At 29.2% G+C, this 22,682-nt stretch overlaps 5 protein-coding genes across 7 annotated transcripts; 1 reads left to right on the top strand and 4 right to left on the bottom strand.

Annotated features, from left to right (window-relative positions):
• Nucleotides 1-3,360: 3,360 nt before the first annotated feature.
• LOC122402119 (putative uncharacterized protein DDB_G0282133) lies at nt 3,361-6,344 on the bottom strand. Of its 2 annotated transcripts, XM_043404676.1 has the most exons (7): nt 6,130-6,344; nt 5,943-5,996; nt 5,387-5,656; nt 4,505-5,309; nt 4,191-4,399; nt 4,037-4,082; nt 3,361-3,935 (listed from the first exon to the last, which is right to left on the bottom strand). In XM_043404676.1, the coding sequence occupies exons 1-7, from the start codon at nt 6,223-6,225 to the stop codon at nt 3,910-3,912; spliced, it is 1,506 nt and encodes a 501-aa protein (XP_043260611.1). In that variant the 5' UTR covers nt 6,226-6,344; the 3' UTR covers nt 3,361-3,909. The 2 variants fall into 2 exon arrangements, with proteins under 2 accessions (XP_043260611.1, XP_043260610.1); XM_043404675.1 differs by having other exon boundaries at nt 3,361-4,082.
• A 506-nt stretch (nt 6,345-6,850) lies between these two features.
• Nucleotides 6,851-9,312, bottom strand: LOC122402169 (EEF1A lysine methyltransferase 1). The gene is made up of 5 exons (XM_043404765.1): nt 9,272-9,312; nt 8,381-8,563; nt 8,072-8,219; nt 7,053-7,262; nt 6,851-6,984 (listed from the first exon to the last, which is right to left on the bottom strand). The coding sequence occupies exons 2-5, from the start codon at nt 8,528-8,530 to the stop codon at nt 6,851-6,853; spliced, it is 642 nt and encodes a 213-aa protein (XP_043260700.1). The 5' UTR covers nt 8,531-8,563; nt 9,272-9,312.
• LOC122402167 (probable glutamine--tRNA ligase) lies at nt 9,039-13,295 on the top strand. Of its 2 annotated transcripts, XM_043404761.1 has the most exons (11): nt 9,039-9,241; nt 9,444-9,748; nt 9,843-10,033; nt 10,342-10,597; nt 10,681-10,978; nt 11,337-11,716; nt 12,016-12,334; nt 12,415-12,635; nt 12,732-12,924; nt 12,987-13,033; nt 13,202-13,295. In XM_043404761.1, exons 1-11 carry the CDS (start codon nt 9,125-9,127, stop codon nt 13,206-13,208), a joined length of 2,334 nt encoding a protein of 777 aa, XP_043260696.1. In that variant the 5' UTR covers nt 9,039-9,124; the 3' UTR covers nt 13,209-13,295. The 2 variants fall into 2 exon arrangements, with proteins under 2 accessions (XP_043260696.1, XP_043260697.1); XM_043404762.1 differs by lacking the exon at nt 13,202-13,295 and having other exon boundaries at nt 12,987-13,144.
• LOC122402168 (parkin coregulated gene protein homolog) lies at nt 13,227-14,166 on the bottom strand. Its single transcript, XM_043404764.1, has 4 exons — nt 14,062-14,166; nt 13,678-13,996; nt 13,449-13,598; nt 13,227-13,387 (listed from the first exon to the last, which is right to left on the bottom strand). The coding sequence occupies exons 1-4, from the start codon at nt 14,164-14,166 to the stop codon at nt 13,227-13,229; spliced, it is 735 nt and encodes a 244-aa protein (XP_043260699.1).
• Nucleotides 14,167-14,529: 363 nt separating this feature from the next.
• Nucleotides 14,530-21,491, bottom strand: LOC122402190 (DNA-directed RNA polymerase III subunit RPC1). The gene is made up of 20 exons (XM_043404786.1): nt 21,255-21,491; nt 20,880-21,015; nt 20,566-20,715; nt 20,151-20,486; nt 19,631-19,963; nt 19,317-19,454; nt 19,047-19,244; nt 18,734-18,970; nt 18,306-18,639; nt 17,704-17,953; nt 17,407-17,636; nt 16,985-17,335; nt 16,553-16,721; nt 16,114-16,453; nt 15,831-16,018; nt 15,589-15,736; nt 15,372-15,524; nt 15,098-15,298; nt 14,754-14,887; nt 14,530-14,648 (listed from the first exon to the last, which is right to left on the bottom strand). Exons 1-20 carry the CDS (start codon nt 21,296-21,298, stop codon nt 14,564-14,566), a joined length of 4,155 nt encoding a protein of 1,384 aa, XP_043260721.1. The 5' UTR covers nt 21,299-21,491; the 3' UTR covers nt 14,530-14,563.
• Nucleotides 21,492-22,682: the final 1,191 nt, after the last annotated feature.

Genomic DNA, 22,682 nt, shown 5'->3' with positions numbered 1-22,682 from the left:
TGAACATTGATTATAATTTATATTTAATCAGTTGCAGAACAATATTCATTATACAAGTACTATTAATAGCAGACCTCATCACTGGTAAAACCAAGATTTTTATCAAAAATTCATTGAAATCAGTTTTTACGACTTGTATAAAATTTTCCAGCTTATATTGTCACGTCACATTAAAATATCAAAATATTGATTTTCGTGAACTTAAAAAATAGATTTCTACAAAAATATTTTTATTTGGGTAATGTAAACCATTTTTGAGATATGACGAATGAATAATTATGTAAAATCGAGTGAGGAATTCGTTAAATTCTACACGTTTATTTGGATACTTATTAATTATTCAGAATCTAATTGTAATCTCAAAATTTTTAGTAAAACATGTTTATATCTTTTTGAAAAGTACTTGTAAAATATGACTCCATCTTGAGCAATTTTCAATTAATACCATTACAGACAAAACATCCTTCGTTCAATTTTATTATTAATATAAATATTACACAAAAAATATTATTTAGTATTTAATTTAGTATATAGTCATTAGTAAATATTATTTAATTTAATTTGTTTCACGTTTTATACAAATATACTTAATTAATAGTATGTATTGTTTGTTATTATGATAAGTCTCAATCTCAAAAATCATAAGACAGACGTAATTTAAATTTATTTATTCGACTGTATCATATTTCGATCTTTTTCAGTAATATGAATACTGAAATCAGTAAATCATTAAAAGTATGAAAATTTTGTTAATAAGATTAATTTTTAACGAGGATAGGATATAAGGTATGTAGAAGAAATTCACAACACTTGCAAAAGAGAAAAATCTTTATAAAATAAATAACATATACATGAATATCATTACATCGTACTTCAAAATCATAAATAAGTAACTTAGGTGTTTTGTAAATCCCACAATTCCATAGTATGTATTTGCATTGTTTATTATTCATACACACTAAAAGGCACAATATAGCTACCAATACTTCAACGTGGTTACAAAAGTAATTCTCTAGGACTGTATGAAAAAATATTGTGAGTAGTTTATTAATACTTCTTCTGTTTAATTTGGTATTATAAATTAGCAAATAACAATAATTACAATTATTTCGTACCAGTGTTTGAAAAATTTATGATTAATTTGCATATAGTGCATTAAATACCGTCATATATACAAATTAATACAGATATTTTTGTAACATAACAAATCGATGTCATTAGTTATTCATGATATTCTTTTACTATCAAAAACTGCTTCAAAGATACATACATGTATATATATCAAAAAGAAATTTATTAATAATTTTTTATCTGAAAAAATATATTTCGAAGTTTTTTTTTTGTACTGCATTCACTTATATGTTTTTTTCTTTTTTCATATGAAGTGAAAGATTACATACGTGTACTGTATATGTACATTTTACAAATTTAAAAAAAAAACAAAAATATATAACAAGACTTTTACATGTATTGAAATACATGAAGAGTATGTAACTGTATATTAATCGGCTTATGATTAATTAAAACCATGTAAATATAAAAATGTTTGTGTACCCTGCAATAAAAATGTTTACAGAAACACTTTCTAGTTTTGTGAGAATGTAAAATAAAATCTTGATATATTGTGGTAGTTGTGAAACATTTCTTAAATTACTCTCTCTTATATGCTATGGTGAAAAATACTTATTGTGTAAATTTGTTTACTAATACTAACAATACAACAAAAGTGCAATAATCTTAATAACAATGGAATGTATCTATGTTTTACATTCTATAGAGTGTAGGAATGTTCAGTGTTGTCCTGAAATTGATTTTATAAAATTATATGTTATATTGATTTTAAAATGTAACCACGTTGATTGGTCAGGAACACACCTGCTTTAATATATATACATAGTGATAAAAGTTGATTCAAGCCAAGTGATTTCATTATTATGCGTGTATTCTTAATATTGCAAAAATAAAATATTATAATTTTATGTTTCGACTGTTCTATCGGTAGCACTCAGGTTGTTCTACTAAAAACTACCTCAATTGTCTCATTTAGTTGCAACAATACCAGGAAAATATTTCATCGATAATTTAAATGATTTTAAAGGAAAAGTATATACTGCAAAACATATTCTTTCTTTCTAAATTTTCATGGAAACCAATATTATTTTATGTGTAAGTGCATATTTTTTTTTCTTTCGCATGATCTAAATTTTCTTCAATGATTTGAAACCTCAGAATTTAATCGTATTATCACAACTAAATTAGGTATTCTGTTCAGAGTGTAAACATTGAATGCATAAATGAATTTTAGAAACATTAAGAGAATGCGAAATGACAAAAAATTATCCAATGATACTAAATAAATATAATCCTCTTGTACTATAAATAACACTGTTATAGTAAAAGTGCAGTCAACAGTTGCAACATTTTAATTACCTAGTGCACAAAATATTTTAGAGTTATAATTATAGTAATTTTATAATTAGAGTTAATCTTGTGCAGACACGTTAATTTGATTATGAAATCTCTTTGTTTGAATCAGTTATAATATTTGCTATTGATAACATTACAGTATTTATGTGCTACTGAAAATTTTTGTGAAGGAAGCAGGCTGTACATTTTCTTTTTTTACAGACAGATTTTGATTTGTCAAGCATCCTGTTGATCCACCATGAATTGTACTTAGTTATTGCATCTTATTTGGGGCATAGTATATCTATACCAATATGTTTATCAAGGTATTGGATTGCCCAAAAATGTAATTACTTAGTCTAAAACTTTTATTAGTCATTAAGATATTACGAATCACGGATGCAAGAAAACACATAAGCACCTAATTTTTCATTAAACAACTTCAACTTTTATAAATAACTTTAGTTTCACGCATTTAGCACCATTATCTTTGAAAAAAAATAATTTGATATATTTTTTTTAGGCAATCCATTTTTAGACGGATGATTTATCAATATTGCTATCGATACTATACCAGTAACTTTAGTTAAATGAGGTAATTAATGACATTTAGTCATAAAATTAGACACAGGAATCATTCTGATAAACACAACAAAACTATTACAAAACTTTTTAGAGAAATATAACTAAGTATCTAACAACCATTAATGTAACTGATTACTTTCCACTTCTTAAGGTATTTTAACGTTGAGATAATTGGCTTTAAGAGTAATAATACTAGACATATTTACAGAACAACGTAGAAGGCAGTTTGTCTGAAAATCCTTGCAATCAAAAGTCTTAGTATTATAATTCTAATTCAATTAACAATGTATCACAATTTTTAAAACAAAAACACGTTCACGTACTTTGATTATTTATATATTTAATTTAATTAAATATTATTCTCCCGTTTCTGGCAATGATGCAATATTTTAATTGCAATTACTCGTTACTAAGTTACAGAATTATAAATATGTTTATAAAGCTTCATATAAGCTTTTTCTTGGAACCTTCAGATGATTTCTATTTTTAATACTTAGATCCGCAAAAGATATAATATTACACCTTATTGCAATAATAGTAACAGACAATGGCAGTTCAGTTTGTTTTTCAAAATTTAGTCTATATTAATAACATCTCTATATCTTTTTTTGTAAGCAGTCAAAACACTTTAGTCCTTTATACGACAACTAATATAATACTAAATCCAGAATGTTCATTCAAAGGCTGTGATTTTTAAATACTGCTATGATAAACTTTATGATTTATACAAAAATATGTTTCTGTTGAATTTATGTAAAGTAGTGAATAACATGTACGGATATAAATTCAGACATTTCCCTTCTACGTTTTTTGAAGAAAAACTTGTATTGAGCCATAAATGGCAGTGCCACGTCAGAAACCAAAATAACTTTGCAAGTTTGTGAATCCATAGTAATTCGCATAAACATGCTTTATACCCTACCACAGGATATCAAATGTCAATGCTATAAAAAAAAAAAGTAACATCTTAAGATTCTTGCAGAAGGTAAGATCTGTAGTGATGTGATTTACGATTATAGTTCTTTTGCACAATTAGCTGTAATACCCGTTGCAAAATTTGATATATTTTTATCCATATTTATGTCCTCAAGCTAAAAAAGAATTATACATGCAATATTCAAAATATATAAAAAACATATACGTTACTTATTGTAATATATTAAACAGTAAATCCTTTAATCCATGCTACATTTACTTACACATGAAGTGCTGCTTAATATGTCATCAATTTCTTCAATTTCTTCACTGATATCATCACTATGAGCACTCAGAGTTTTATCTTGTTTCTTTATTTTAAGTTTTATAGGACTGTCAGTTTTTTCAGGTTCTTTAGAAGGACTTTGATCATAAGCACTGCCAGATGCAGATGAAATGAAATCTTCTTCATAATTATCAATACCGTCAGTTCCTAAAAATATATTGATGATATATGTATTATAACAGATATATATATACATGCACAGGAAACCAAACAATCAATACTCATATTCATAAGAATGTTATGTTAACTTACCAAGTCCGATATCCATCAATTCTTTCAGATCATTAATATTAGTCTTTTTACCATTTAATGGTGGGAGATCGCTAAGTATAGAATGAGATTTTTTATCTAAAGATGGTAAATCTTGTAAAAAGGATTCAGTATCATGTATAGCATTAATATTTTCTTTTTTTCCATCAACAATAATTTCTTCAAAGTATACAGTTTTTCCAAAACTGTTTCCAATATTAACTGACTTTTTATTTTGTACGTTATTCGCTATTTGTAATTTGAAACTATTTATATTATTTTGCTTACTTATATCTTCATTTTGATTTGTTTGCATTTCAGTAACTATAGATTCGTCAAACTTAATTAAAGGCTCGGTTTTATTTAGTAAATTTGTTTGGATGGGCATATTTATTTCAGTCTCCTTTGTTATATGATTCATCACTGTAGTTGTGCCATTTGGACTTGTAGAGAGTGTATCAAAATGCATATTATTGTTCCCTTTGCTATCAATTCCATCATTATTTTCTGTGCTTTCAGAAGTGGTACTCTTTCTGAGAGAATTATTTTGTTTTTCATAATTTGAATCGTCCATTGAAACATCATCGAGAGATGTTTCTTTACTTTTCTTATCCTTTATTGTCACATTTATTGGAAGTTTTGGACTTTGTTGCAAAGCACTATCCAATTTATCCGAAATATCATTATTATTTGACAATGACACAGTTTCATTGTGTAATACTTTTGGAATGGAAATTTCAAATGTTGCATTAGCAATGTTTGTTGAAGTTTCATCAGTTGTATTAAGCCTGCTATTATTAGTTTCATTCTGCAATACAAGTTAAAATGTTTATATTTTACTATTTTTAAAATAATAAAAGTTTATATTATTTTCAATGTAGATACCTTCTGTAAATTATTAAAGGCACTGTTCATGCTATTTTTTAAAATTTCTCCAAGTAACGGTTCATTGGATTCAATACCTAATTCTTCACATAATTTATTTCTTCCAACATAATTATATTCTTTTCCAAAGTATGTCTCTGGATCATATACAGATATCGTATAATCAAGACCAAAATATTCTAGGAACTCCCTAACCAAGGAAAACAATAATTTTCCTTCTGAATTAGCCAGGTACTGCTTTACAGTTTTATTGAGGAGTGGTTCTGGATTCTGAAATATCAAATGTATTATTTACTTTCAAAGTTTCAATGCCTGTAATTCATGGACATATTTATTAATCGCTATTAACAATTTAAACGCAACGAATAAAAGTTGTAAAAAGATAAACATTTTCTTTTTACATTATTCGTTACGTATTATCACCAATTTAATGACCTGAACATTTATTTCTACAAATAAACATACAATAAATATTTTTATCAAAAAGATATATATGAAAAAAAATTTAAACAAGATTTTTTTAACGACTACCTATTATAAAAAAATGTTGACATACCATTACTGATTCTTGTTCTTCTAATGCTAAAAACACACTTGCCCTGAGTTCTGCCTATAACATAACAAAAAATTTTAATAGAAGTATCACGATAGTATGAAAAAAATTCGACGGAAGAAAGTTCTTTGACACAATCTACATAACCTAAAGAAAAAGGCGTGATTTTTATAACAACGTTTTAGCATACCCGCACTTTTGCAAGAACACCATTATTCTCAAGGGTTTGCACCACCAAATCTCGTAATTCTGTGTCCTCCTCCATGGAAATATTTCCGTCTATCATGATTATAAATAAAAATTACTCCCGCAAACACTCAAGAAATGTAAATATTTACGCTTTCCATCGCGTGTCTTCTTTTCACAGATGTTTACCTAGAGATTATTTTTCCCTGTCTAGGGAGTTTAAATTTAATGATTTCGAAAAGTATATACTTTTTTCTATGTAAGTATTCTCTTATTCTTCCTTTAACAGTGTAATTAATACGAAAGTATAGATAAAACTAAAATAGAGCTTATTACACAATAGATACTGTGCAGCACAAAACGTAAAGTAAATCACCAAATTTAATACTTTATTACTTTGCTTGAATATCTTACAAATGTGTCAGTATTACCAACATACTGCAGCTTTTAATTATAACAAATTAAACACGAGGAAAGAGTATTTTGAATTTCCTTTATACTTATTTACTTAGTTGTGAAAAACGTTGTTTAATATGAATTTGCATCTCCATACAAATACACCAATTTCCATGTTAAGTATTTAAGAACCGGAAATAGCATAATCGTTTGAACTTAACGATCATTTCAAATATTTAAATTTCGTATTATGTACTTCGTTAAATCTGTTGAATGTATTATTTAAATTGCTTAAATTTCACAGACATATTTTGATATATATACTTTATTTATTTTAACATTTTATCAAAATCGAAGTTCGAGTAACAGTAAAATTCGTTTGCAAGGTTATTTCGATGGCGGGGTATAAAATTACAAATTGTAACATCCAATAATCTTGCTGCCAATTCTGCCATCACTGCACCTATAAAATGAACGTATAGAATGATTTCAAATAATAGGCAAACGAAAAATTGCATTTATCAAACATACCTGTACAGAGAACAATATTTCTTTTGGCCAAAAATTTTATTGTAAGAGCAGTTTTTGTTAAACATTCATCAGAAAGGAATGGTGGATCAGCTATGACCAAATCATAAGAACCTGACATATCTCTCGGCACATCCAACGGAAATTTATAGTTATATGGAATGAAATCAGAACCAAACACTTTAAAACGTTCATCGTACTCGAATAGCGTAACTGTTAATAAAAAAATGAATAAAAACTATTAGAAATAATACTTGTAATATTAAGTAAATTGGTATTTCCCAAATTAGAAGACGCCTAGCAATCCAAAGAAGAATGATTGAAAATTTGTAACGTAGAAAGATATAAATAACTTAAAAATTTATTTATGTTGACAATACATTAATCATCGAAGTTTATACAGCTGTAGGTATATATTTTTTCGTATCATTTTAACTTTTTCAGACATGAATTATTTTGCATAAAGCAAACTAAAATTCTGACTAATATTAACCCATGACATTTATTACTCGTGATGATATGTCGTGTTATATCATTACGAAATATGTATCCATAATTTTGAATATATATTCACACTTGAGCGGTTACTTCTATGCATAGTATTTGAATTTAAAAACTAAATATAAATATATATATGCACATGTCGATATCTTAAAAGAGGATAAATTTATCAGTTGTCTCATTTAACAAATACTTTATTCCTACATTATAGTTTGAGAAAATTATACAGATATTTTATTTGAATTTCTGTAACTAAGGGAAGCAGAGTAGAGTGAGAGCTTCCAAAATGATTAGAAGTCACTGACATATTATCATAGCATTACAAATACTATACAATTACTCTCACTCGACAAAAGTAAATTTAGTGTTTTCCAGTTGAATGGAAAACAATTGTATGACATAAGCCAAATACAAGTCTCGGTAAACAAAATCTTTACATTATGATGTGGGGCTGATTTTTCATTTATATTAAACATTTGCATAGTGTACAAACACATGTGAAAATAACTGTACATTTATACCTTGACGATCGCTACATTTCTTTTTCAGTTTGCTGTAAAGTGTAGGACAAGAAATCAGAGCAATCTTTCCATTAGTTTCTGTAGAATTTATTGTACCTTTTGCAAGATTATCTGTCGTCTCGTCATTATACCAAAACTGACTTAATTGCTATAACCAAAATTAATATATGTAATACTATATAACAAAATGCATAAATAGATGCAAATGCAAGAAAAAATACAGTGTTATTTAAAAAATATTTTATATAACATAATAATAATAATATAAATTGTAAAATATTATCCTTCTATTTAGAAAGGTTGACTTACCCAATTTTCATCAAATGAAACATCTGTAGATTGGTATCCTAAGATGGATTTGAATTGATTTTCTTTTTCTTCCTTCTCTTTAAGAAACTCGTTTAAGGCGGCAAGTGTCGTGGGACATAATTCTAGATCATTGTCGTCGCTGTCGCTCATTTTTTACAATTTTAATAGTATGACTAAGTAAATCTATCGCATTACACACATTACATGTAACTTTGTTAATCACTATTTCTAAACGAATTTTACGTTTGTCAAAGTAAATGAAACTCAATTTTGAGATAATCAATTAAAAATAAAAATGCAATACAATATATTCGTCAAAAATAAGATCCATCATTATTTTAAAACAGATTCAATTTGAAAATAAAATAAATTCTTTGCTATGTGAAAAATGCATTTTAATATTTATATCATCAAAAAATTACTATAAAATTATAGATTTTGTTGACAATTGTGTAAATTTACTTTTTTGTTAAGAAAATAAGAAAAAGATTATAATTTGATATATGGAAATTAACAACAATAAACAATAAAAATTTCAAAACCTAGAAAGTAGAAACAAATTCTTTGTAATAAAGAGCGCATCCCTTCTTTTTTAATTGCCACATAACCCGTATGTTTATCAAGTTACTACGTATGATTAATACCAATTCATGTGGCATGAAATGTACACGTACGAACGAAAGTCAGTTTCAATATTAAAGCCGGATCGTAATTACGTGTTGAAAAACGAAAAAGATTATAACGATGGAAGCAGAGGACGATATAAAATTATTTCAATCAATTGGTTTAAGTGAACAGAAAACTAAAGAAACATTAAAAAATAAACAAATTTCCAATAATTTGAAACTTGCAATAACAGAGGTTAGCAAATTATTTAAATATCTAACATACATGCGTTTTAAATAATATCCGTTTTCTTATTTTTCGTCAACGTAATTTTTTTAATGAATTAAATTTACTACTGGTAGATTTTTTGGTCGATTTAGAAAATGTGCTATTTTTATAATTAAGTGTTGCATTGTTTTGTGACGTCCAATCGTACCATATGTATTCCTATTTGCAGGCTAATAAATATGAAATTATTACACCGGAAGTTGGAATTTTATTATATCATCTTGCTTCAAAAATTAAGAATCAAATTGCAGACAAATTGCCATTTATTACTAAATACATAGCTGAAAAGAAATTGGATACAACGCAAAGAGTAGATACTGGACTGAATTTCTTACTTCATCATATAAAAGAAACTATTGACATATCAAATTTTGAAAAGGAATGCGGTATAGGTATTGTTGTTTTACCAGAAGAAATTGAATGCGAGGTAGAAAAAATTATAAACGAGCATAAAACAGAGATATTGGAAAAAAGGTACAGACGTTTCGTTTAATTTTTTATCGTTAAATATTCTTTAATAGCGCTGTTGTGAACATTGTACATATTAAGATAAAATATGGTTCTGCAGATATCATTTTAACGTTGGTCCATTGATGCAGCAAGTACGTAACAATTTAAAGTGGGCAGATGGAAAAGCAATAAAGAATGAATTCAATGTTCAAATGCTAGTATTATTAGGACCCAAGGTTGGTTCTGATCTTGCACCGCCACCTAAAACAGTAAAACAAACAAAAACAAAGAAACCAGAGAGTGAGAATGGTAAATTGAAAATGTTCGTTAATTTGATTCTTTGTGAATGGACAGTTTGGAGTATGTACATTGAAAAAAACAAAATAATTTTAGAGCAAATTACAGAAAATTATAGAGTATTTACAAATTATTTTACTAGGCATATAAATTTTATTTTAATCTAATAAACTTGTATACATGTATTATGGAAATTGAGTCATGTTGATTTGGTATTCTTTATGTATATCCTGATATCGGTTTGTAAAGAATTAAATGAATTAAATTAATACATTTCTAAACTTCTAAAAAACAAAATCATTTAATATTTTATCATTTAGTTGAACAGAAAAATGCAGCAGTAACAAATGAGAAAGTAGGTGCTCAAACGATAAGTGAATTAATGAAGACTAAAGTTCATTTTCATAAACCGGGAGAGAATTATAAAACTGAAGGATACATTGTAACACCAAATACAGATAAATTATTACAAGAACATTTGCGGATAACGGGTGGTAAAGTAAGAACTAGGTTTCCACCAGAGCCTAATGGAATTTTGCATATTGGTCACGCAAAAGCGATTAATATTAATTTCGGGTATATTTTCTATTTTAGAGTATGTTCTTCTTTAATTTTATTCATTCTGTCAAATTATGTTATAAACAATGGTTTCATTACAGATATGCTGCAACTCATGACGGTGTATGTTATTTACGTTATGATGATACAAATCCTGAGAAAGAAGAAGAGAAATTTTTTGTTGGTATACGTGAAATGGTTGAATGGCTTGGTTATAAACCACATAAGATTACTCATTCCTCCGACTACTTTCAACAGTTATACGAATTGGCTATCAAGCTTATAGAAAAAGGTTTGGCATATGTGTGCCATCAATCTAGCGAAGAAATAAAAGGTTTCAATCCACCTCCGAGCCCTTGGCGTGATAGGCCTATTTCGGAGAGTTTACAATTATTTCAAGTAATTATAATTTAAATAAATGATCATTTTTTACAGTGTTTAACATTAGATTCACGAGCATTGATTGTACATATATTTATTAAAATTCGTCATATTAACGGTTACTTCATATCATTGCATGAATTAAATTCAATATAAATTGCTAACAAATAGTATTTATGAGTTCTGTAACTTTAAATATGGAATCTGAAATCTGTCATATGTACGGGTTCCGTAAATCTAGTGTCTATGTACTCGGAATAAATTTTATGAAATAAATTAGTATTCAAAACATTTTTATAATTCTAATGTAACTATTAATGGTGTCATAGATACAGTAATTATTATTTTAATTATGATTATTTTATTGTTGATATAGGATATGAAAGATGGATTACTTGAAGAAGGCGAAGTTACATTACGTATGAAATTAACATTGGAAGAGGGAAAGCAAGATCCTGTTGCATATAGAATAAAATACACTCCGCATCACAGAACAGGGGATCAATGGTGTATTTACCCCACTTATGATTTTACTCACTGTTTGTGCGATAGTATAGAAAACATAACGCATTCTCTGTGCACGAAAGAATTTCAGTCGCGAAGATCATCGTATTATTGGCTTTGTAACTCTTTAGATATTTATTGTCCTGTGCAATGGGAGTATGGTAGATTAAACGTGAGTTACACGGTTGTTTCGAAAAGAAAAATCGGCAAACTGATTGAAGAGGGTTTTGTATCTGATTGGGATGATCCAAGGTACATTTTAATTTTATATATGCATATACAGCCTCGTCCATAAGTATATTCGGACATTTGGTATTTAAAAGAAAGTTTGATCTTTGATAAAAGTAATATATTTTGCAATACTTTTCTTATATTATATTGTCATCAATATCTGCCTAGGTTTAATAATTTATTTAATCATTTAACTGGTTTTATTCATTCAAAATTTATATCAGTACTTATAGATGGGATGTATATGTAAAAACTTATATATAATAATGTTAATAAATTGTAAACCGATGTGTGCTTCATGCGTATAAAATTTTTGTTAGATTATTTACGTTGACAGCTCTTCGCAGAAGAGGTTTTCCTCCTGAAGCTATAAATAATTTTTGTGCACAAATGGGCGTAACTGGTGCTCAAGCAGTTGTTGATCCAGGTGCTTTAGAAGCATGTGTCAGAGATGTTTTAAATGTTACTGCAAGTCGGCACATGGCTGTTCTGGATCCATTAAAAATAACCATTAGTAATTTTCCTCATGAAAATTCTATAAAACTGACTGTTCCCAATTTTCCTAATGAACCTGACAAAGGGCAACACAACATTATTTTTGATAAAGTTATTTATATCGAAGCGTCTGATTTTAGACAGGTATATTTCACTAAATAATACAATATAGTAAATGTTAGCTGATACTATCTTTTTTGAAATATTTATTATATATCTTGCAGAAAGCAGAAAAAGACTTTAGGCGTTTAACACCAAATCAATCTGTTGGTTTAAAACATGCAGGAGTTGTTTTAACAATCAAAGAAATAGAAAGAGACAGCAGCAGTAATATCGTAAACATAATTGTTCAACAAGAACCTATCTCCGAAAATAATAAACCTAAAGCTTTTATACATTGGGTATCAAATCCCGTATTGGCGTCTGTTAGATTATACGAACGGCTGTAAATATTAAATAGCATTTATAATTCATTATTATTGATATGATAATTTACTTTAATTGTAATTATGTTTCATTTATGTGTAACGTAATTTTTTAGATTTAAGCATAAAAATCCTGAAGATTCAAACGAAGTGCCAGATGGTTTCTTAAGCGATATTAACCCAAATAGTAAAAATGATATTGTTGGATACATTGACGCAAGTTTGGCAAATTTGGTGAAACCTTTTGATAAGTTCCAGTTTGAACGCATTGGATTTTTCTCTGTAGATCCTGATACCACACCAGGGAAGGTAATTACAAACAGTCAAATTTATATAGTTGTGTCTTTAATAATTTGTTTCCTTTGTTACAGCTTGTCTTTAATAGAACTGTGACATTAAAAGAAGATTCAGGGAAAGCGTGAGTAATGTTAATTTACTAAAAATGTAATGAAATGTGTAAATAATTGGGTTCAATACTGTTTTACATATTTTGTAATATTTCGTATAATATTTATAAATATTAATTGTATTTAAATCAGTTGTTTTTTTATTACTCTACAATTTTATAATTTGTGGTTATTACCAGATATTAAGTATACAATAATAGACTCTTAATTCATCATGCAAGATTCATACGTGGGAATCATATACTTGATATTTATAAAAGCATCTTCACCGCCATAAATTTCAAGCATTTCAAGGGTCTCTTGTATTATATCTGCAGCGTTCTCTCCTCTTTGTTGCGAGTAGTCGATTCCTTCTCCAAGATTGACTGCAATATTGAATCCAAATTTATTTTAATATAGAATTATTAATGTAAATAAAAATCTTACCGTTTTTATCTTTCAATAAATTAAGAACTGGTAAAATTTGTCTAAAATATGGCACTAAAGCTTCCCCAACACAATCCGCTGAACGTACGAGTTTTTGGACGGCTTTCAATGTAGCACAAATGATTTCCGACATTTTTGTATTTAGAGCCTCTATAATAAACGCGTTTTATCATATAGTGACATGTATATTTATATCTAAGAAATTGACTAAGGAAAAAAAGGAAATTACTTTTAATAGGAATTATTAATTGTGGTACAACGGGTAAAATTTTTGGACCACCATGTTCTAACATATCGGATATTCCTTGTTCTACTAGAAATTTATAAGGTTGCTCCGTTTCTGTCAATCCATCAAAAAACAATGGTAAATAATGATGAAAATCTAAGTCTTCGATCTCAACTTTCCAACTGAGTTTCGTGCCATAAATATCATTTTCCAATGATATCGGAAATACGCCCTGTTCATAGAATTTTCGAAAAGTTGATGGTTTAGGTGGTTGATGTTTGTACAGTTCGTACCGAGGAGGTTTTGCAACTATAGTATTTTCCTAAATAAATTGTCAATAAATAATGTAAAATTATTACGTACAATCATATAATACTAAAGCTTTACCTGCAAAGCTTGAATTGTAAAAGCTGGAACAACCCTTGGTTTTCTTTTTCTATACTGTGGTATACCTTTTCGAATTTCACTCCAAAATTCTGTTTCATTTACCATTCCGAAGTTCTATAATTACTATCTAATTGAAAGAAAAATTTTAAGTAATTCGTTATTGCAAAATATATAAAAGTATATTAATATTCGCGTTAAAAACACGTTACTTCAGTTAACATCATCGATACGATACCAATATGACATTGCAGAGTTACAGAAATATAATATGTGACAAATATGGATCAAACACATTGTTTCTTAGCAACTAAAGATGGTTCATTTAATAAATCACAGTATCGCACTTGTACTTTTAAAAGTATATTTTTGGCTTAAAAAGATAAATAATTTTTAAGCGGACAGAAACTATGAAGTATAAAAATTGTTAGTTTCATTAGAATACATCTTTCTTTTTATGTACATTAAATATTTTATTATAAAGTAGGTAACAATTAATTTACATTTATGCTGCGGTTTTTGTAATTTTCTTATGGAATTGCGGGTCATCGAATATCAAGTTCCGTTTTTGTGGTTCATCCTTGTCAGCTGTATTTTATTAATAAGGAAAATAACGTATTAACAAGTTTTTATTATACCTAAATTGAAAAAATTTAATGTTATTAAATTTGAAAAAGCAAGTTTAAAAAGGATATTTGTGAAGCAACTTGAAGATTCCTGTCCCTACTGGAACTGGAATACCCATTATAATTGATTCAGATACACCGCAGATAACATCTTTCTGCCCGTAATAGGCTGCGTCAAATAGATGATCGGCTGTTTTCTCAAACTGTTAAATAATTACTTATTAATACTGCTGTTTGCTAATAATGTCATACAGGTTGTTCCATGCAATTGAGAAAAGCTATATCTCTAAAACAGTTAGAGACACCAAAAAATTTCATAAGGCAAAATTAAACGGCATCGAATGATGCACAAATTGATGTAATTTTATTCATTTGTATGCGTTAATGCGTTAAAAAAATGCAGGATATCTCACCGAAGCCAAATTCAAAACAGACTCCTTCATCTTCGCTAAGCCTTGTCTCGTAATACCTAATACTTCTCCCCTGCTTGTCATCAAATCAGCTACAAGCATCGGATGTCTTCGATCGATACTCATTCCATGATTTTCCATCACTAATTTAATTTCTGTCATTATTGTTGCTCTTGCAGCTTCAATTCCTAAAGTTTTAAAAACCTGAAACATTACATTGCATACATACACCGAATAAAATATTTTTTCCTTTCAATTTTAACTTATTTCAAGTTACTTCTAACGTGTTGTTGGAAGTTGTTTTCCGACCTAAAACGCCATGCGTAGCCATGACTTCACGCATATTATCTCCTTCCACGAACAATTTGTATGTTGTTTTACCATTTGAATCGTCATTATGAATGACCGCTCTAGAAACTGATGGTAAACCCTGTAATATTTAAATACAAATATTTAAATATTATTCACATGTACAAAATGTCTGTTGTTCTTACCTTTACAACGATATTTGGAACAGTTTCCTTCAATTGCGTGAGCGCATAATTTAAACTGTATTTATTTTTACTAGGATTCACAGTAATAATAGAATCACCTCTAACATTTACCAATTTCGGATTAAGCTTTAATTTTGATGTACAAATTCTGTAGAAATTATAATGTATTTTCTAATTGAAATAGATTACTTGTTTGAAATACATGTCTATGTTACGAAGTTCATATACATTCATATACTTACGAATAACGTATGGAATCTACATCTACTTCCAACTTTAACAATTTTATTCTATCAACATCTAACTTTATTAACAGGAAACAATCGTCCGGTAGATACACTTCCTCGACATATTCGGTCACTTCTCCTAAAGTAGTCTTTTCAATTCTACCTTTTACTCTTCTTGCATATTCTGGATCTGTATCATTTTCCTAATATCAGCATAAAAATGAAAAGGAAGTTAATATGTCTTAATTTATCACATATGGGTATGCATTATACGGCGTATTTGAAACGAAGGACTTACTAGGGCCGCTGTAATAATAGGAGTGCTGATCTTAGGATTTGCGTTGATAATTTCTTTAATGCGTGGTACACCTTGAGTAATATTCATAGACGCAACACCGGCAAAATGGAAAGTTTTCAAGGTCATTTGTGTACCCGGTTCTCCAATACTTTGCGCAGCAAGTGCACCTACAGCAGTGCCTGGTTCTATTTTAGCTCGCATGTATTTTTCTTTACAAGTATGGATAAATTCAACTAATTGAGAAACTGTAAGTCGTTCAAGTTGTAAAATTACAGGTACGTTCGATGGAGCATTATGTCGAAAGCATGCTATTTTACGAGCCACAGTTTTAAGGAATGTGCTGCAATAGATATAGTAACACTTAATCAGTTATGGGAATCGAAATGATGCGAGAATTGTTATGAGTAAAAAAAATTCTTTTTATAAATACTGTACTTACGACAATTCCTGCCTAAATTCTTCACTGAGACACTTGTATTCCTCGGAATTTAGAAGTTCGTTTGTAGCTTTAATTACACTGGGACCATCTAGTGGTTTTTCATTTTTACAGGGCGATTTAGCTCTTACGTGATCTAATATTCTCTTACAGTCCACTGGGCAATCTTTGCCTATTAAAATAATTATTTTATTAGTTCATCAACAATATAATATGTAAGGAATTCGGTAATTATTTACATTAGGAGTTACCTAACCGATTTTGATGACCTTGAAATATGTTGTCGGAGTCATCATCATGAGCAACTTTTCCTTATACATATTACCGCTGCTCGGCCTTAGTTTTTGAGATATTCGCGAAAATATACTTGAATTTCTGTTTCAATGGCATCAGTGAGGTATCCCACTAATATAAATAATTACCAGGAATTCTTACCTTCCATATATGTAGGATCCAAAGCATCTCCTCCATACAGTATTTGTACAATATCTCCTACCGAATTACGAACTGTCATATCATAATGAAGGCACAAATCTTCTAAACTTTTAACCAATCTTCGTTGCATATAACCGGTTTCCGCAGTTTTAACCGCTGTGTCTACAAGACCTTCTCTTCCACCCATTGTGTGAAAGAAAAATTCTGTTGGAGTTAGACCGGAATAAAATGAGTTTTCGACAAAACCTTTAGCTGCTGGGATTTTTGAGTGTCGTTCGAAGTGCGGTAAAGCTCTATCTTCAAATCCGTTAGGAACTCTATGACCACTGATAGCTTGTTGCCCCACACACGCTGATCAATGTAATAATAGTAAGTAATAAGATTAATTAATTTTTGTGTTTAAATATCATTGCCGCACTTACCAATCATTTGTGAAATATTGATAAAACTGCCTTTGCTACCAGATAAAGCCATCACTAATGGACTGTTGCTCGGATGGAGTTCTTTCAAACATGCTTTACCAGCATGGTCACGAATTACTGAAAGTTCTTTTAGTATCATTGCTTCCAAAGTCTCCTCTTCTGTACATCCAGGCTGACATATAAGACGCCCTTCTTCCATTTGACGAATGTATTCAGTACATTTAGAATATCTAAATTCCAATACGTAATGACGTTATTAGAAATGATTTTATCTGTATTTTTAAAATGTTCACTTACCCAGCATTTAAAAGTTCATGCTTAGCTTTAAGAAGCCCTTGTCCAGGCGTTACGTCACCGATACCGATAGAAAAGCCCCTGTTCATAAGGAAGAAGCTTGCCATTCTTGCCAATCGCCACATAGCAGTTGTTGCAATATCTTCACCCCAATCGCGCAATAAAATGTAAAATATGTTTTGCTTCGATCCCGAACCCAATGTAGATTTATCCATAGATCCTGCTATTAATTCTGAATTTCTGATAATAACATCTGTAATTTACCATACTTATTATTTCCCTATTATTTTAAATAAACAAATAAATTAAAATACAGTCGTTATTTTGCTTGATAATATAAGACTTTAACTAGTGTGCTTAGCAAAGGAATACAAATTTCGTTATTTTTCTAAACACTCTAATTAACTCTTTGACTACGGTCGATTTTAATGTAAGCACAAGTTGTGCGTGGAAAACTTTTTCATGCCTTGAACAACACACAGGTTGAACGCTCGTAGGCGTTTAACGCACGCAGTCAACGTACTGACTGAACGTCTATAAGCACTTTTAGTAGTCAAAGGGTTAATAAGAGAACAAGTTTTTGAAGTATAAGCGTTTATACGCACAGGAATCATTAATACATAATTCTTCATTGCTAGTGTAAGCTCTTCCTTTGGTTTTTAAATTAGCTTTAATCTTGCAAGCATTGTTGGGTTTTAAAATTAAACTGAAAATTTGTTTTCCTGTCCATAACGTGGTTGGTTTTAAAATAGCTGGTTCAGGAAGATTAACGGACATAGAAATATCAGTTCCTGCCAAAAGACAACCAGCTAATTGACTTGCTTGAGCTTTGTTTAAAAATGTATCTTTTTGAGTTAAAAGATATCCACCGGTGATAAAATCTTGTGTCGCTGCTATTAATAATTCTCCGTTACGTGGTGTAACTAAATTCGATTTATTCTAAAGGTATGTAAATCAAGATATATATTAATATTGTTTTGCATATGAATATGTAGAATATAGTATACTCAATACAAAATAATTTTTATGTTACCCCCATTAAAACCAAAGCTTCTGCTCTTGCTTCTTCAGTTTGTGGTAAATGTAGATTCATCTCATCGCCATCAAAATCGGCATTATATGGAGTACAAACACATTCATTAAACCTAAATGTTCGGTGTTGTAACACTTTCGCTTTATGTGCCATGATACTTAGTTTATGTAATGATGGTTGGCGATTAAATAATACTACATCATCGTCCCTAAGATGCCTTTCGACAATATCACCATACTGTTGAATAAAATAAAGACAATTACTCACATTTTGTAAATTAGGTTTAAAAATATTTTTAAATAGGCAATATTACTTGTAAATCTTGGGCAATCTTCTGTCGATTACCGTATTTCAAATATTTTTTAAATTGAGTTTTTCCTTGTTGTATGAAATTTGCACCTGGATGTATATCTGGACCATTTCTTACTAATTTTCGCATTAATTCTATATTTGATGGATTAACTTTCTCAGGATAGGTTAAAATTTTGGCCACGTGAATAGGTACACCAACCTAATTAATAACATGTTATTATTCATAATTAGCTATCCTAAATAAATTATGTAAATATAAATTACAATTTACCTGTTCAATTCTAAGATTGGGATCTGGTGAAATAACAGTACGACTAGAGAAATCTACACGTTTACCAGATAAGTTACCACGAAAGCGACCTTGCTTTCCCTTCAATCTTTGGACCAATCCTCTACCAGATTTTTTTGGCTAAAATATTTTAATACTTTATTAGTAATAGTTTTTGGTAAACAGGGAACCTATTCGCCAATAGGTAAACATATTTCATGTCTAACAAAGAAGAAAATTTTAAATCAAGGAAAAAAGAAGAAAAGATATTTTTAATGAACAGAAAATTGTGTAAGTTTAATTCATTAGAAACTTACTTGCATGTTAAGAGGTATACCAGACATTTCACTATTTATATAAAGAGCACAATGCAATTGTAAAAATTCCCAATCTTCGCTATACATTTGTACTTTGGCTCCACTTTGTCTATGTTTTTGTATAACATCATTAATAAAGACTATTTCTGATAATTTCATTGTTAGGTGATCTTCGGTTGTACCTGCTTTCAAATCTGATACAACACTAGGTCTAATACAAATTGGGGGTACTGGGATTCTTGTTAATACTAAATCCTTTGGTAATGCACATTCTGGATTCATCATTAATAGAGGAATGTCGTTTTCTGGTATTTTTTCTAAAATGCTTTGTACCTTAAATCAAAACATTTGCGTAAATATTAACATTTATAAAGTAGGTAAATATATTCATTGATACTCTCGAGAAGTGCTTGAGACAGCCATGAGTACTTATGAATTTATTTATTTCAAACCACCTAACACTTCCTGCAACTATTATTATATAGTACATGTTTAAAACATAAAAGTAAAATATTTTTACCTCTAATGGATTTAACACATTAATCAATCCACTTTGAAGTACTCCTTCCAATGCTTTATTATCTTCGAGCACATTATTATATTCTGCCAGCTTTTCTTGAACAATAAGATCTACTTTCTTCTTGGCCTTATACTTTTCATGAACTATTTTAAGCAAGCCAGCCTTTTTAACCGTTCCATTAAGATCACCACAATTTTGACAAACTGTAGTCTTCTTAGCTTTATCCAAAATTTGTTTACGTAAGGCTTTACGTGATAAATATCCCAAATTTGGATTTAACGCTCTGGCTAAGTAACGTTTTTTATCAACTTTGGATAGCATAACATGAGAACAGTTCTATGAATCAGAATACTATAATTAATGTTGCAATTACTATTAAATAATATAAATGTAAATGAAATTAACGATAAATTACTTTACAAATGGTCTGAAGAATACCAATAATCGCTCTGAAATAACCAACATGAAAAACTGGTAATTCCAAATCGATGTAACCAAAGTGTCCAATACATTCACTTAAAGATTTGCCACACGATACGCAACAGATGGTATTATTACATGTCCCCTGAAAATTTGTAATTTCAAATTATAATATTTTAATTTAATATTAATCATAAAAATGCTGAATTAGGAGTGGATATATTTTATGTTCCTGTATGGAAATGCTTGCTCTTTAAGTATTAATATATGAGAAATTAGGATAGAAAAGAATTTTAATGTTATAAATACCATCCTTCTGTCAAGTACACCGTATGGAACTGGAGTATGTTCGACATCTTGATTATATAAATTTTTGGCCACAACATGCATATGGGCCTGCCTTTCCATGTTGTGGCGGCCATCCACTCCGAATGATACATGGGAACTAATTAAACATGAGTAATAGTTTACAATAAATGAAATCGATTGTAAATTATATATATTAATTACATAGATCGAATTTTTATTGCACTGTCCTATATATTATTTAAATTTATAATTTCTGTAAAATTATAAATAAATGTTTTGATAGAAAATTCAATTACAATCATACCATAGAACTTATAATTTACTTTGTTAAAATTAATGTTTAAAGTTTAAAGTTGATTAAAGCGATATGCGTACATTTTACGGGCTACGTCGGTTTCCCTAAATTGTTCTTTCACCATTGTAGAGGTTATACTTTAATCTTCGATATACAATATATTATCCAATACAGTTATATCCTTGAATAACGTATGATATAAAATAAACGAACTTTAAACTGTTGCGAAACATGCGCCGGTTTTCATGTATAAATTATTTAAACAATGAAAAGAATTCTCTGAATTCTTTTTCAGACACGTGTTGTTCTCTGTTCGTGGTGCCATCTCAAATTTGACAGTTTTGCTTCTACTGTATCAATAAGTTGACGGTTGAGAGTAATCGATACATCGTAATTTTCATCCAGGTCACTCTGTAATTTGATGATGATTTGAATCACTTATAAGCTCTACATTTATACATTGTACTTTACGTAAAATATAAATTTCAAAGCTCTAAAACCAAATTTCTTCAATCATAAAGGTATTATAAAAACATATTACTCATCAATTTAATTTATTTATAAAATGTGTATATGTTATTATTTAATAGAGTTAGAAATGTGTAAAACATTCCTTATGTTTATATTAATAAAAAATCAAAATTATAATACTTATTTTCCATACTTTTTATCTACATTCTCCTTTACCTTTTCCATTAATTTATTTTTATAAATTCTAAAGTTTTATAATCCTTTATAGTTGCTCCAAATATTATACGTATCTAATTAATATCTAATTGAGTTCTTCAACTAGTTTTCTACACATTTTTTCATATAATTAATTAGTTATAAACAATTACTGGAAGCGACGGTTATTTAATTCATCGCGCTAAAAATTCTGAAATGCGTGACAATTTGAATTGAGATTCGAACTATCATAGAGAGATGACTTGATAACTAGGCACGCCGATTGGCCATAGCGTAATAGCAACGCCTGTTCTCACACAATTGTCATTATTGGTGAGTCGTTCGCAACAAAATTCCATTGCGTAACGAAGGATGCGAACGAACGTATCGCGAAAGAGTAGCATAGGACAAGAGTGAACAACATTGGCGTAACCGTACGCTCAGAATACTAACCATGAATATAACAACAATGTATCTCTTGTGGATATGGAGCTCCTACTACTATGTGGCGTGACGTAAGAGCGCCATCTCTCTTACTTCTTGCTCTCTCCTTGCCCTTGCCTCGTTCAGTTCGTGGGTGCCTAGCCAACAGTCATCTCTCTATGGTAAAAAGTATCAGGATCACAGAACAGGAAAGGAAGTCGATTGCGCTAGAAAAAGAAAAATACTATGTGAGAGAGACAGAGAGATATTCCCGCCCATTCGATTAATGTAACCACGGCTTGATTATTCACTAATTACATCTTTTCTGTGATTAAATTATGAACTTTTAAAATTGAATAATATAGTATAGATCCTTGACAGCATTCAAGGATATTTTTTGTAACTATTTCGTTCATAAT

Source organism: Colletes gigas, unplaced genomic scaffold (genome assembly GCF_013123115.1).
Source record: "Colletes gigas isolate AHSC1104 unplaced genomic scaffold, ASM1312311v1 Colletes_gigas_Sc00033, whole genome shotgun sequence".
In the NCBI taxonomy this organism is placed as follows: Eukaryota; Metazoa; Arthropoda; class Insecta; order Hymenoptera; family Colletidae; genus Colletes; species Colletes gigas.
The sequence above is the reverse complement of the archived record's forward strand: the minus strand, read 5'-3'. Positions and strand labels throughout refer to the sequence as shown.